The sequence below is a fragment of the Vanessa atalanta genome, chromosome 1 (assembly GCF_905147765.1).
Source record: "Vanessa atalanta chromosome 1, ilVanAtal1.2, whole genome shotgun sequence".
In the NCBI taxonomy this organism is placed as follows: Eukaryota; Metazoa; Arthropoda; class Insecta; order Lepidoptera; family Nymphalidae; genus Vanessa; species Vanessa atalanta.
Genome location: NC_061871.1, coordinates 6542635 through 6555849, shown reverse-complemented (window position 1 = coordinate 6555849; position 13215 = coordinate 6542635). Strand labels below are relative to the sequence as shown.

Here is a 13215-nt window from a genome sequence, read left to right as displayed (position 1 = left end):
GTGTTCTTAAAATATGTGAAAATTGTATGTATTAGTTGAAAGAAAGCCCAAATATTTATGAAAGAAAATAAAAAATTAATTCATTTCGGGTCAAGTTTTTCAAGAATACGACGTAGGCGATGACGTAGCTCCAACTCCAGCGAAGCTAATGTTCCGTGATCCGTTTCTCTGTTATGTTGTCGTTGGTTACACTAGAATCGTAAATCAAACTTTGATGATAATAATATACATTTCTACAGTAAACACCTAAGACTTACAGGAGTTCATCCGTTCTATTCTCTTAGCCCATTTTCCGTCTGTTCATTTGAACTGGCTAACTCGAACTAAGAGTTTCTAAGAATCTGACCGGAAGAACCAATATATGACTTATATTGGTTCTTCCGGTCAGATTCTTACTTATAGCAACACTTTATCATAAATGTAGAAGTAGATATATTCTTAATAATACTTGGTGACTTCCAGGCAGGATATATTACATACATATATAATCGTATTTAACTAACATGACTTTTTATATTTGTGAAATGTTGAAAAATAGAAACTACTAAGTTTCTTGCCGGTTCTTCTCGGTAGAATCTGCTTTCCGAACCGGTGGTTATACACTTCAGCTTCACTTAATATAGTTTGTTGAAAAGTGCTTGTAAAAGCCTACTTGATTAAAGTATATTTTGATTTTGAATAGGTAAGAAGTCAATAACGTAGTAGTGAAAGCTTTTGCAACTCAGATAGTAGATCTAAAAAAATATACATATTCCAAACTAGCCGAGCCGAGATGGCCCAGTGGTTAGAACGCGTGCATCTTAACCGATGATTTCGGGTTCAAACCCAGGCAGGCACCACTGAAATTTCATGTGCTTAATTTGTGTTTATAATTCATCTCGTGCTCGGCGGTGAAGGAAAACATCGTGAGGAAACCTACATGTGTCTAATTTCAACGAAATTCAGCCACATGTGTATTCCGCCAACCCGCATTGGAGCAGCGTGGTGGAATATGCTCCAAACCTTCTCCTCAAAGGGAGAGGAGGCCTTTATCCCAGCAGTGGGACATTTACGGGCTGCTTATGTTATGTTATGTTATGTATTCCAAACTAGTTGTCGCCCGCAGCTTCGCTTGCGTTTTAGGGGTCGGTAAGGTGTAAGGAAAAAAGTAGCCTATGTCCTTGGATTTTGAAATTTGGTAGCAAACTTCAAGTTTGCTTCATACCAAATTTCGTCAAATTTCGAAAGAGCGACAGACAGACAGAGTTACTTTCATATTATAATATTAGTATAGTTGTCAAATAGTCGATAACCTGGAGGGCGTTATTTTATTACCATACTATGATTTCAACATTGGGTAGCAATATACTATGTATAACACCGACTATTTGATTAAAACAGTTGTTCTGCATTATATTTATATAAATAAAAGACGAAGTCAGAGCGAGAAACTAGTTGTTAATTATACATAAATAAAGAGAGGCCCGTGCCCGGCCGGTTTTCATGGCCGCTAATATTTTGATTTTTAATGGATTATTTTACATATATTAAAAAAATACAAACATTTACTCGCACGTATATTGTGACAGATAATATATGACATATATGTGATGTCATTATTTTGTTTTTTTTTTTAAATATCATTAATGATACTTGATAAAATATTTTGTGAACTTATAAGTATACTTATAAGCGACACTACCTTATACTTTTGCATTGATGTTCATAAGAGGATATTACAGAAATGTAAGGGGGAGACTGGGATTTAAAGTAACGGCTGGTTGAAAGTAATCAATGCTTTGTCAAATTGTCTAATGACGAAAGCTATACCAACTGTCGAGTGACAGATTTAGGTATTATATATATAAACAATTTTTATTATACGTACTTATTAGGTATCAATAAGACTTTTTGCCTGTAATGCTACAGTTATAAATAATTTGGGTGTAGCACGTTTAGTTTTCAGGTCCCTGTTAAAATAAAAAAGTAAAAATATAATAACACCAAGTAGAAATAAAATGCGAATACTTTCATCATCGAAATATCTTTATTTTGAAAATAAAGATATTTCGATGAACATTTCTGAGTTCAGATTAATGGAATTTATAGGACTATTTTTTTATACAAAATATTTATTAAAGGTTATTAGCTGAAAATTAATGTAAAGTAGAAATGTTACTTTTGTGCCCGGTCTCCTCTTTATTTTGTAAATATGATAGTATCAACGTATAAGAACCAAGGAAGCCAAGGACAAATACTAGTTCTTTATCGATGAGCTAAGAGTCATAGTTACATATTTAATAACTTGTCAGTAACAACTTAGATGGATTATAACATTGACTACGCATATAAACGCAAATCATCAAAAACCCTCCCGAGTTCCGAGAGAAAAAACAAGTCTATAACATAAATTATTAATTAATTATACACACAGAAATAAATATAAAATGTCGTTAAATAAATACTTATATCGATCGTTAATAGTTATTCGATTTACACTGTTTCCACTTCTGTAGCAATTTTTAAAAAAAATAGTAAATTAAAAAATAATCAAAATTCTACTAAGTATGTAATATTTTTTTAATTTATTATTAAATATAAGCATTTAATAATAAAGTTACATCCAAATTTAGTCAAGATGACCTTCTTACTGAGAAGTGAATGAATTTTAAGATTTCTCCCAAAATATGTTTAAAAAAACTCGTATAAATTAATCGAGAGTACATTACAAATAACTTCGTAACCTTCAATCTCCATGACCAACACAAACTTGATGGTAGGGCTTTGTCCGAGCCCGTCTGGTTAGATACCATCCATATATCACTACGTCTACTCTTAGAAATGCACTAGCGAGTTAGTAGTATTGTGTAAGTGAGCCAGTGTAACTACAGGTAAAATGGACATAGCGTCTTAGGTCACCAAGTTGGTGTCGCATTGGTGATGTAAAGACTAGGGGCTAATGTCTAGGTCCAGACCAGTTATCACTATCAGGTAGTCCATTTGCCCGTCCACCCACCCTATGGGATAAAAAAACCTGAACTGAATCTTGTAGAAATATAACATAGTATCACGCAATTCATTATAAAATAATAATAACATAACCATGACTAACTTGCCTCTACCACAAACACGTAAAAATAAAATTCGAATACCTACAGTATAACGTATTTAGGTCGTTGATACATAATCCCCGTAACTCGAGCAATTTAATGATACCCAATACGAGCGATGTCTATGTCTATGATGAAAAATATCGACGAAATATTTAGACATTCCTTTAATGAATCTTTCACTTTAAAGTTGTTTAATTATTATTTTTTTATATGAAAAAAAAGAACATAACATTTTTATGAATTACAAAAGTAATAATGACTCCTTAATGTTTTATATGCTGAATCGTTCCATAAAATCTAAATCGTAAAAGAAAATACAAATAAGTACATGAATAAGTATGAAAATAGCTGGAAAACAGAGCTTCTCCTTATGATATCCTGGTAGAAATTTTTATTGATATATCAACCGATATAGAGTTTAATCATACTAGGTATATTTACAAAAAACAGAGATAATATATTCAAATATGAGTATATACATAGAGAAAACAACAAATAAATATTAATATATTTATATAAGAATTATAGAAATAGATATCTAATTTCTAAATTACAAATATAAAAAAAAATAATTACTTTTTTATATATTTAACGTAAAGAAATGGATCAAAGTGTAACGTACATTGTAATCAAACAATTTATCCCATTGAACGTTTCTAAAGAGTCCGTAGCATTCAATAGCCAGAAATTGATTGAACGACAATTCAACAATAGATTAATTAAGCTTTACTGCAGTTACAACACAAATGTCCGAAATTATGAATTAAAATATAATATACTGTTATGCGGTACAACTTTGTCTAATATATGTTAAATCTATATTCAAAAAATGGTATGTTGATCGGATAAGCCTACTAGTTAAACTCACATGACCGGAGGAATCCTTTCAAGCCGCACGCGTCGGTTTACCTGTGAAGTGTGATATTTGATACGCCCAGTGTCCCCAATAAAGTGAAGTGAAAATGTTATTAGATTTTAATTTGTCGTAATAGAACATTCAAATACGTTTAAATTAAATGTATTATTATAATTAACGCAAACATGAACGTTACATATGGAGCAACGAAGTCAAATGTTTCAGTGAAAAATGATATTCAAGACAATAATGATGAGGAAATCGATAGAAGGTGATGTGTCCTCAGAAATCAACCTAAACGACGGTATTTCCGCACAATTTGCAATTCAGACAATTTGTGACAAGCTAAGCAGGACACAAAACGAACATTATGAGTCCTCATTACAGAAGATCAACTCATCCTGCTCTTCAATTTTAGCATTGTTACATAAATGTGATTTTTTGTAATTTTTCCAAATAAAAAAAACTGAACAATACACCACTATTAAAGAGAATACTTAAATACGATAACGATCTTAAAAAGTATTTATTAGACTGCCCATTAAAAGCGAAAACACATAATTCGATTTAATGAAGTGTTGTTTATGTAAATATTTGGTTTTATTGATATTTTAAAGCTTTGTTTTTTCTTCTAGTATACCATACAAACGTCGACGATGGTGGCGAATTAATCAGAACCATTTATACGGGCTAGGTCACATGTATAATGATCTATGTGCAGCGATGTGGTTTTCTTACATGATGCTGTTCTTCCAGGCGGTACTTGAAATGAGGGCCGTTGTCGCCGGCGCCATGCTTCTGCTGGGTATTAATTACACTTGTCATTCGCTACTCTTACATTTTGATATATTATATACCCATATCACATTCACATTCTAAATTACTTCACAAAGATAATATAATAATAATAATTCACAACCATAATATAAATTGTTAGCATTTAATTGTTTACTCATGTGTAATAGATATATTTTTTTATATATATTAGTTTACGATAAGTTGAAAAAAAATAGATATCATAACAAAAAAAGAAAAATTTATCATGCTTACAATATCTATACAATCCTCTATATAATTTCTCTCTTTAATAATAATAATTAAGAGTTTGAAAATTTTATTATCATAGTATAGTATCATAGATACTTTAGTTAATTACTTAACCGCTAGCAATCGTAAATTTGTGACTCTAATTTTTGGAAAATTTAAAATTATAATTAAATAACTATTTTAATTTTTATAAACATCTGATACTACAGGACAAGTTGTGGATGCACTCGCTACGCCAATAGTTGGTATATTGGCGGACAAATATAGTACAAAGAAAGCTTGGCATTTAACAGGTACTTTAAAATTTATTATATTACATAAAATCACTACAGATGCTCATAATCGAAGAGAACTATGAAAGACGAAATTCAACGAGGAGGATAGAACAGTTAAAAGTACTATATTTTTCTCCGATTTAGCTAAACTGCTATATAATAAGCATTTAGTATAATAAATAACTAGATATCCGAGTAGGCAGACCGGCAAATATTAACCATATCAACCCTGGGCACTAAGATACCCTTGTGTCTGTCATTTAACTGTCTCTGTAAGGTTGGATTTATCTACATAGATATATATTAAAAAGTCTAATAACGCTCTAGGATTTTATTTACTGACTGGTAATAAAAACGTTTATGTTAACGCTCCTTATTATGTTATTTACGTTCTTATAATTTTAATACATATTTGATGTATTGTATATATAATATACATGTATATAATTAATAATGTATAATTACAGGATGCCTATTAGTGACGTGCACATTTCCACTGCTATTCATAAGATGTTGGAACTGCTGGCCGAATAAAAACTCCGAGTATTTGATGTGGTGGATGCCTTTATACTATGCTATATTGATAACAATCTTTCAAATCGGCTGGGCTGTAGTTCAGATATCGCATCTAGCAATAATACCATCTATCACTGACAACCTGCATATACGATCCGAATTAACTTCTATAAGGTAAGTATCTTTAGATGAAGTAATAATGATAAAATCAATTCCCTTTTAGACCGTGTAGGCCAAGGGCGGCAAAACTTGGAGAAAAATTATTTTAATAGTGTTCAAGAAGAAAGTCTTCACTCCACACGTTTTAAAACAAAGAATGTTCGTACTTGCAAAAATAAAAGCGTAATTTATTTCTTGTATATTATTTAATTTTTCGGGTTCTACAGGAAGTTAAAGGGTGGCAAGCTTCCATAGGCCCTTTTTTTCATGCTGGATAAACGCGTTAAGCCTTTCCCATATGACGGACTCACCGATGCTCAGGATGCCTAGTACACCGGAATACCCACTAACCCTCCATCTCTCGGGGGGCATCGCGGAATCGCTTGCACATGCTACCCTGACGGAGCTTCCATAGGCATATAGCAGCCATGGTATCAAATCTGTCTATTTCAATATGAATATATATTTTTAAAATTTTAAATTACTCTTTGAACTAATAGTTTTACTTCAAAAAGTCGGATTTGAGGGCGATATTTATATATGAAACATCCTCGAATGCAACGAATCTTCATTGCTCATATAGTAATTAGTAAAAGAAGGTGTTAATATAAACATAAATATTAAATATATCTACACAGACTATATATTTTTAAAACGTTTACTACGTTAACTTTGTACCTGAGACTAAAACCAACTGCTGCTGCTGTTTTAACGGACTTGATAAGCTTTCCAAATTAACATTCTAGTCTTTGTAGAGGCTTGGATTTGGGTACCTCATAATAGCTAACTCTACTAGCGTTTCACTCCTGTTAATCGTTTCAGCTCCGTTTAATTATAATTAAAAACTAAGCATAATCTAAAAAATAAATAAATAAACTTTTAGGCTACGTAAGTTTATTAATAAAGGCTATAGAACATGTAAATCATAGCAGAAGGTTCAGTGTTCAATTAATAAGGGTGTGAGTGCTATAAAGCATCTTTCATATGTTTATAAAGCATCCCGTGATGTTCAGATGAGAATCTGCCAAATGAGTATCTAACGCGCATTTTAGAAGCGTGGTCAATCAATATCTAAAACTCGAACAGAGGCGAAGCCTTAACTCAGTAGTAGAACATTTTGTTACAAAGTTACTAAATTAACACAAAAATTAACTTACTTTCAGATATATGGCTTCGGTTATATCGAGTCTAGCCGTCTATTTTATAACGTGGATTGTTCTGAGGGCAACAAACTACAGTACTTTTATTAGACCAACGGATGATTATAAATTCCGGGTATACAGCCTATGTATATCAACTGCAATATTATTTATCTTCATATTAATTTATATTATATTACCCAAATTATCTTTTTATAGGATGTATCACTAATTATATCCGGTATTGGAATACTGTCATATATAATTTTCCACGCTGTCTTTAAATTGAACCCACACAAACAACCTAAATCAAACGGACATGCAGGAGAAATCGGCGAAAATGAACCTCTTAACTTTTTAGCGAAGTCAAAAATAATGCATTTTTTACAAATGCCCTTATTATACCAGACCAGTTGTTTGTAAGTATTTTATTTTAATAAAAGAACAAAAGAATTTTTACCGAATCAACGATTGCTAATTTATCGGAATTTGATTTGGTTTACTATATCTACCTAATTAGTTTCAATAATTGAAAGATAAATATTTTCTTAAATCATTTGAATTTTATTGAACGCATTTATCGAACTTTTATTTTATTTTAATTAATTTTTTTTAATGTATTGTAAATATACTATCGCTAACTACTTAAAATTTTAAATGTACTATGTTTATAAGAATGAAAATGAAGCATTATAAATTAATTCTTAAATCTTAAATCAATATAGCAATAAAAAATATCTTAACTTAAATTTTCAGGTACGTTTTTTCAAGATTGTATTGGGCCTTAAGCCTTGTGTACGTACCGCTTTTTCTCGAAGAACGATTATCGGTAAATCCAACAGAAGGATCGGAATTGGTAGCCAGCGTACCTCTCGTTCTTTATATATCTTCACTTATCTTTTCATTTCTTTTAAAGAGTAATATTAACAAAATAGGACATCAGGTAATATAATGTTTTGTCTGTATTTATTTTAACAGTTAATCTGGATCATGATTTAAATAATAACGATAATGTCGATTGTTTTTATATTTTTTAACATCTAACTGAATATTTCAGGTGGCGTATTTTATAGGCAGCTTTCTTAGTCTATTTAGCTGCATGTGGATAGCACTAGCTATTAGCCCAGAGGCAAATGTTGCACAAATATATTTAGTCGCAGCATTGATAGGTAAATTAAAGTGATAACAGACCTTTATTTTGAAACCTATAGACCATATTTTAACACAAGAAATTATATTTAATTTATGAATAACTTTTAATGATTTTGATCTGATACGCTTAGCGATCTTAGTATCTTACTTATATTTAAAAAAGTTTTTTCTACTTTTTTTTAAACAAGACTGTTTAGAGTAGTTAGAAAAAGGTGCAATTATAATATCGAGGAACTAAGTAAATAAAAACAGTAAACAAATCATATGATAAGAATATTATATTTGGCTTAATATTACTATAATTCAAATTACAAGTAATGTACTTTTTTCGTCATACGAAAATAAAACCAAAAACGAAGTGATACATTTCCACAGTTGTATTATATTTTATATTATTTTCGAAATATTTTTAATGTCTAGTTACTATTATTGTAACTCATATGTACATACACGACAAGAATAACTGAATTACAATAAGTATTTGCGAGATCTTACACACATTTGCCACTAAAACCTTTGTTATAATGTTTACCTACTGATACTTATACAAATATGTATATTAAAAAGAATCAAATGCATCCGAAACAAAAACACAATGTCCAAGTTTTGCATCTTACATAATGTATTTAATTAAATACAATGTTTTATATCAGGAGCTGGAAGTGCGATAACCCTAGTGTCGAGTCTGTGCGTAACTGCAGATTTAATAGGACCTCATTCCCATCAGGGTGCTTTAATATATTCAATTGTTACATTTGCCGATAAATTAGTAACCGGAATTGCCGTTATGGCTATTGAAAACTAGTAAGTACCAAAAATGTATCTTTAGTTACCAAAACCATTATTTGAACAGTCTTAAATTAAATGAGATTTTTTCTAAGTAATAAATAAATAATAAATATAATCCCATTTTTAATAGATTAAGTTTATGGTATGCACAGGAGACAATAATCATTTTTCTTAATACAAAATTGTTACACATTGTCTTTTTTATGTACACACGAGATTAGTATTAAGATATTTTGAAAATTACATCTCATAGTCCAGTATACCTTTAGCAAAATTTACAGTTGACTTTTTACAAACATTGTGGCATTACAACAAATGCCACTGAACTAATAAAAGTTGAGTTTTGTCATAGCTGTTTTGGAATCCTATTTTAGTCTTTATCTCTAATAATTAAGTTCAGTACTCAGTTCAGTAGTTTTGTAGGTAAATTTATATTATTTCACAAATCAATTTCAAAATGTATGATTTAATCAACATATTTTCGCCATTGCTTGAATTTTGGAAAAGGATTTGTAAAACACGACTTAAAATAACATTCATGTTTATTCATTTGAATACTACCAGGCATTTATATGTGTTATTTCAACCTTTTTTTTCAGTAAATGCGATGATGCAATAAGCTGCCCCCAGTATTACAGAGGAGTATTGACATATGCTTGTGGTGGCAGTGCTGTACTTGGCATATTATCTCTATCAATAACAATAATAAGTACCAACCACAGCAAAAGTAAACCTCAAACATAATTAGTTAAATTTAATTATTGTAACAATACACATAGTACAATAATAAAATATGATACATTGTTTATACTGGTTTTATTGGATTTAGTTTAAACACATCTATAAATGGATCATAAGCCAAACGAGAATGACTAAAAAGATTGACTTTTATATGTGCCTTTTGGCATTTCTGTCTGGCTCTTTTCAAAATTTGTAACTTTCTATTCCGAGTCTTATCAGAAACAGGTCCATAAGCATACAAACAATACAATTTTTCACATTTTTTAAACAGTGTTGATGGATCACAAATATCAAATGAGTTAGATGACATTTCACATATATTAATATTCTCTAATGTTTTACATTCACTCAATGATGAAAAAACTAGCTTAAAATCAATTCTTTTGTCCACCAATCTTAAATTTTTAAGACTTCGACTGAAAGAAATATATCTTGATATTGCTGCATAGCATGGACATATGGGAGGTGCTTCTACATTTAATGTGACAAGCCTATCACAAGAACTAAATAAAATTTCAAAAAAATTAACACAGTATTTGACTTGTCCACACACACTCAAATAAGTTAATTTACTTAAATACGAACACTGTGAAGGAAATGATACACCACTTCTAATTTCACCATTAAATAGCAAACTTAATTGAACTTCACGCTTTTCTTCAAACTGTTCATCATAATTTAAAATGCAATCTGGTTCAACAACTCTACGCTTTTTATATGAAAATCCACACAATTCACTTCTGTATGCAGAGTCTGAATGAGTTGGAGTAGTATAGAACCAGTCATACTTCACAGGCACCGGTGTACTCCTCGATGAAATAAATGGACAGGGGAACAATGGTTTTAACTTTTTTGACAAACGTTCAAAGAAACTTTTATCGAAATTTGTTGTACTTTTATTCCAAAGCATCACAATAACATTCCCAAAAATGGATATGGAAAAATCTTGTATAAAATCTATATTTAAATCAAAATTATCAACAAAAAAATTTTTAAACATAGGTGTCGCATACAATGATGTACTCTTTAAATTTAGACGAATTATAATAATAACTTCATATTTTTGGAAATCCAACATGTTAAACAAAAGCATTTCATGCATAAATCCGTAATACACACTTGAATTCTTCCCATCTAAGAAGTATATTGAGAACTGATCAAATTGCACTTTTTCTTCACTGTCTTCGTTTTCATAAGTAGTCATATCACATTCTATCACTGTATATTGCAAAGCTTTCAATCTACTCTTGCATAAAATAAATAAAGGTAATTGTGAATATATTAAATTACTGAGATTTCCTACAAAATTAACAAAATCTAAATTTTTGAATACTTCTTGACATTGTAGTAATGAGTCTTTTAATAACCTAACTCGGGTAGTTTTGCCAAACATAAAGTTAATGCTTATATTTTTTATACTAGGGCAATTTTGGTAGAGCTCAACAAAGTCGAAAATGCTGATATTTGTATAAGAAACATTTAATGTTTTTAAGCTCTTCAGTTTATTCATAGCTGGCAGAAGCAAGTTTTTAGTTAGGTCAGATATTCCACACAGGTTTAACTCTTGAAGATGTCTTGAAATATCTTTAAAAAAGTTCAATTTGAGTGACTGCACTGTAGCCATCGTATTGAGAGATAAATCACATGTTTTAACAACTCTATACACGCTAATTATATGACGAATTCGAAAACAAGCCGTGTATAAATTGTACAAAGAAATTGTATCCAACTGTTTTATAATAATGATTAGAATCTCTTCAGGTAAATTCACTAAATTCATATTTAAAATTTTCACGCGTTCCTCTTATAAACACCACCAGACGAAAAACAGCAAATTTACTGTTATAACAATACTATATGTATGGACGTTTTATCCTATTTGTTATGAATTAGGATTTTCCTTCATAAATCTTAATATTTTATAGCTTTCATTTCATTATCATTTTTTGACATATGAAATACAAATTGTCAAACTCTTTACTCTATAAATTACTCTACTCTATTAACTTACTCTTTGGTCAAATGTCATTTGCTAAAATTATTGTTGTTATATTATTAATTATTGTTATATTATCCATGGCATGATATAAGTGGACGCTTATTTTCCATTTTACATATTTAATTTATCACCAATATATATATAATTAAGGTCATAGTTGTTTCAACTTAGGTATCATTAGTTACTTTTCATATGCGAAAAATTTGCTTATCACTACATAGGATAAAACAAAACTCCTTCCCGCTCTTTATCTGCCCCTATATATACTTAGTTCTTTAAAACTACGCAACGGATTTTTATACATTTTTTTAATAGATAGAGTGATTCAAGAGGAAGGTTTATGTGCATACATAGATACAGAATATAGCAGAGAAATATTGATAATTTTAGAGATTTCTAATGTGATGTCGTTTTTTATCTTTCTTTTAACGAGAAGTAATGGCTTATTTACGAAGCGATTTCAAGCAGTACATCATTAATCCTTATCCAATTAAATGCATATAATATATAGCAATATAGCCCAGAACTTTTACGTTCTAGTCAGTTTCAGTTGGTAATTCGAAATATTTCCGTTGGGAGGTAATAGGGCTGACTATTTGCGATAATATTAACTCCATATGCATTTTAGTTTTTTTTCCACAAAATGCCTCAAAGACAAAAAAATCCTTATAAAACCTGTCCTGCAGATTATTTAAAAAACATAACCGTTTTCTTAACTCTCCAAAAATTTTTAATAACTGGGAACTTATTTCAACGCAACCGAAATAAAATGATCACAAAGGACGCTGGTGGAAATTCGTATTCGATCAAAACATAAATTCGCTCTTTCAATGTCTCGCAAATAATTTTAAGGCATACCTAACCAGTGCAAAATTATTCGCATCAGTTTCCTAAACGCTGGATACCATAACAACATCTGTTCTCCAATATTGCTCTCGATTATTTTTGTCTGTCAAGGATTTGATGGAATTCCGTAACCGTAACCAAATCCATGGGATATTCGAAAAATAAAGCAATCCGAAAATATGACCGAATCCGATAAAAAAAAAACTTATTACAATTAATTTTTTGCATACATAAAGAGAAGAGCTAATTGTTTTTTAGGGTATTTGTTTTTTTATTATTATTATTGCTAATACCAAATAATAGCTCACAAACAATCCTCGTTACCTTATAATATTCTCTTTTAAAATTTCTAAATTATCTAATATTCGTAACTGAAATTACCTGAAATCATTTCGAATCCATAACCGTATCTGAAACTGGTAAAATATTATTCATATGCCCGTATCTTATATTATCATCCGAAATTACATATCCATAATATTATAAGTGCATTTATAATTATAAATTATAAATGCGAAAGTAATATTGTCTATTAAGCTTTCGCGGCCAAACCACTAAACCGAATTTTAATGAAATTTGCTATGTATGTAGTAACGAAGGGCAT

At 30.2% G+C, this 13215-nt stretch overlaps 2 protein-coding genes across 6 annotated transcripts in view; one reads left to right on the top strand and one right to left on the bottom strand.

Annotated features, from left to right (window-relative positions):
* Positions 1 to 9811, top strand: part of LOC125068037 (major facilitator superfamily domain-containing protein 12-like) — a 73607-nt gene extending 63796 nt beyond the window's left edge. For 3 of the 5 annotated variants that reach the window (XM_047677018.1, XM_047677027.1, XM_047677036.1), the window contains exons 2-10: positions 4584 to 4753; positions 5205 to 5288; positions 5738 to 5960; positions 7109 to 7220; positions 7304 to 7503; positions 7841 to 8027; positions 8142 to 8253; positions 8890 to 9040; positions 9625 to 9811. In XM_047677018.1, coding sequence (XP_047532974.1) covers positions 4584 to 4753; positions 5205 to 5288; positions 5738 to 5960; positions 7109 to 7220; positions 7304 to 7503; positions 7841 to 8027; positions 8142 to 8253; positions 8890 to 9040; positions 9625 to 9769 — 1384 coding nt within the window. In that variant the 3' untranslated portion in view covers positions 9770 to 9811. Of the gene's footprint in view, positions 1 to 3810; positions 4220 to 4259; positions 4382 to 4583; positions 4754 to 5204; positions 5289 to 5737; positions 5961 to 7108; positions 7221 to 7303; positions 7504 to 7840; positions 8028 to 8141; positions 8254 to 8889; positions 9041 to 9624 lie in introns of those variants that run through there. The other 2 variants (XM_047677009.1, XM_047677044.1) reach the window with 2 other exon arrangements.
* On the bottom strand, positions 8612 to 11702 carry LOC125068031. The gene has a single exon (XM_047676996.1). It carries the CDS (start codon positions 11544 to 11546, stop codon positions 9831 to 9833), a length of 1716 nt encoding a protein of 571 aa, XP_047532952.1. The 5' UTR covers positions 11547 to 11702; the 3' UTR covers positions 8612 to 9830.
* Between the last annotated feature and the right edge of the window lie 1513 nt (positions 11703 to 13215).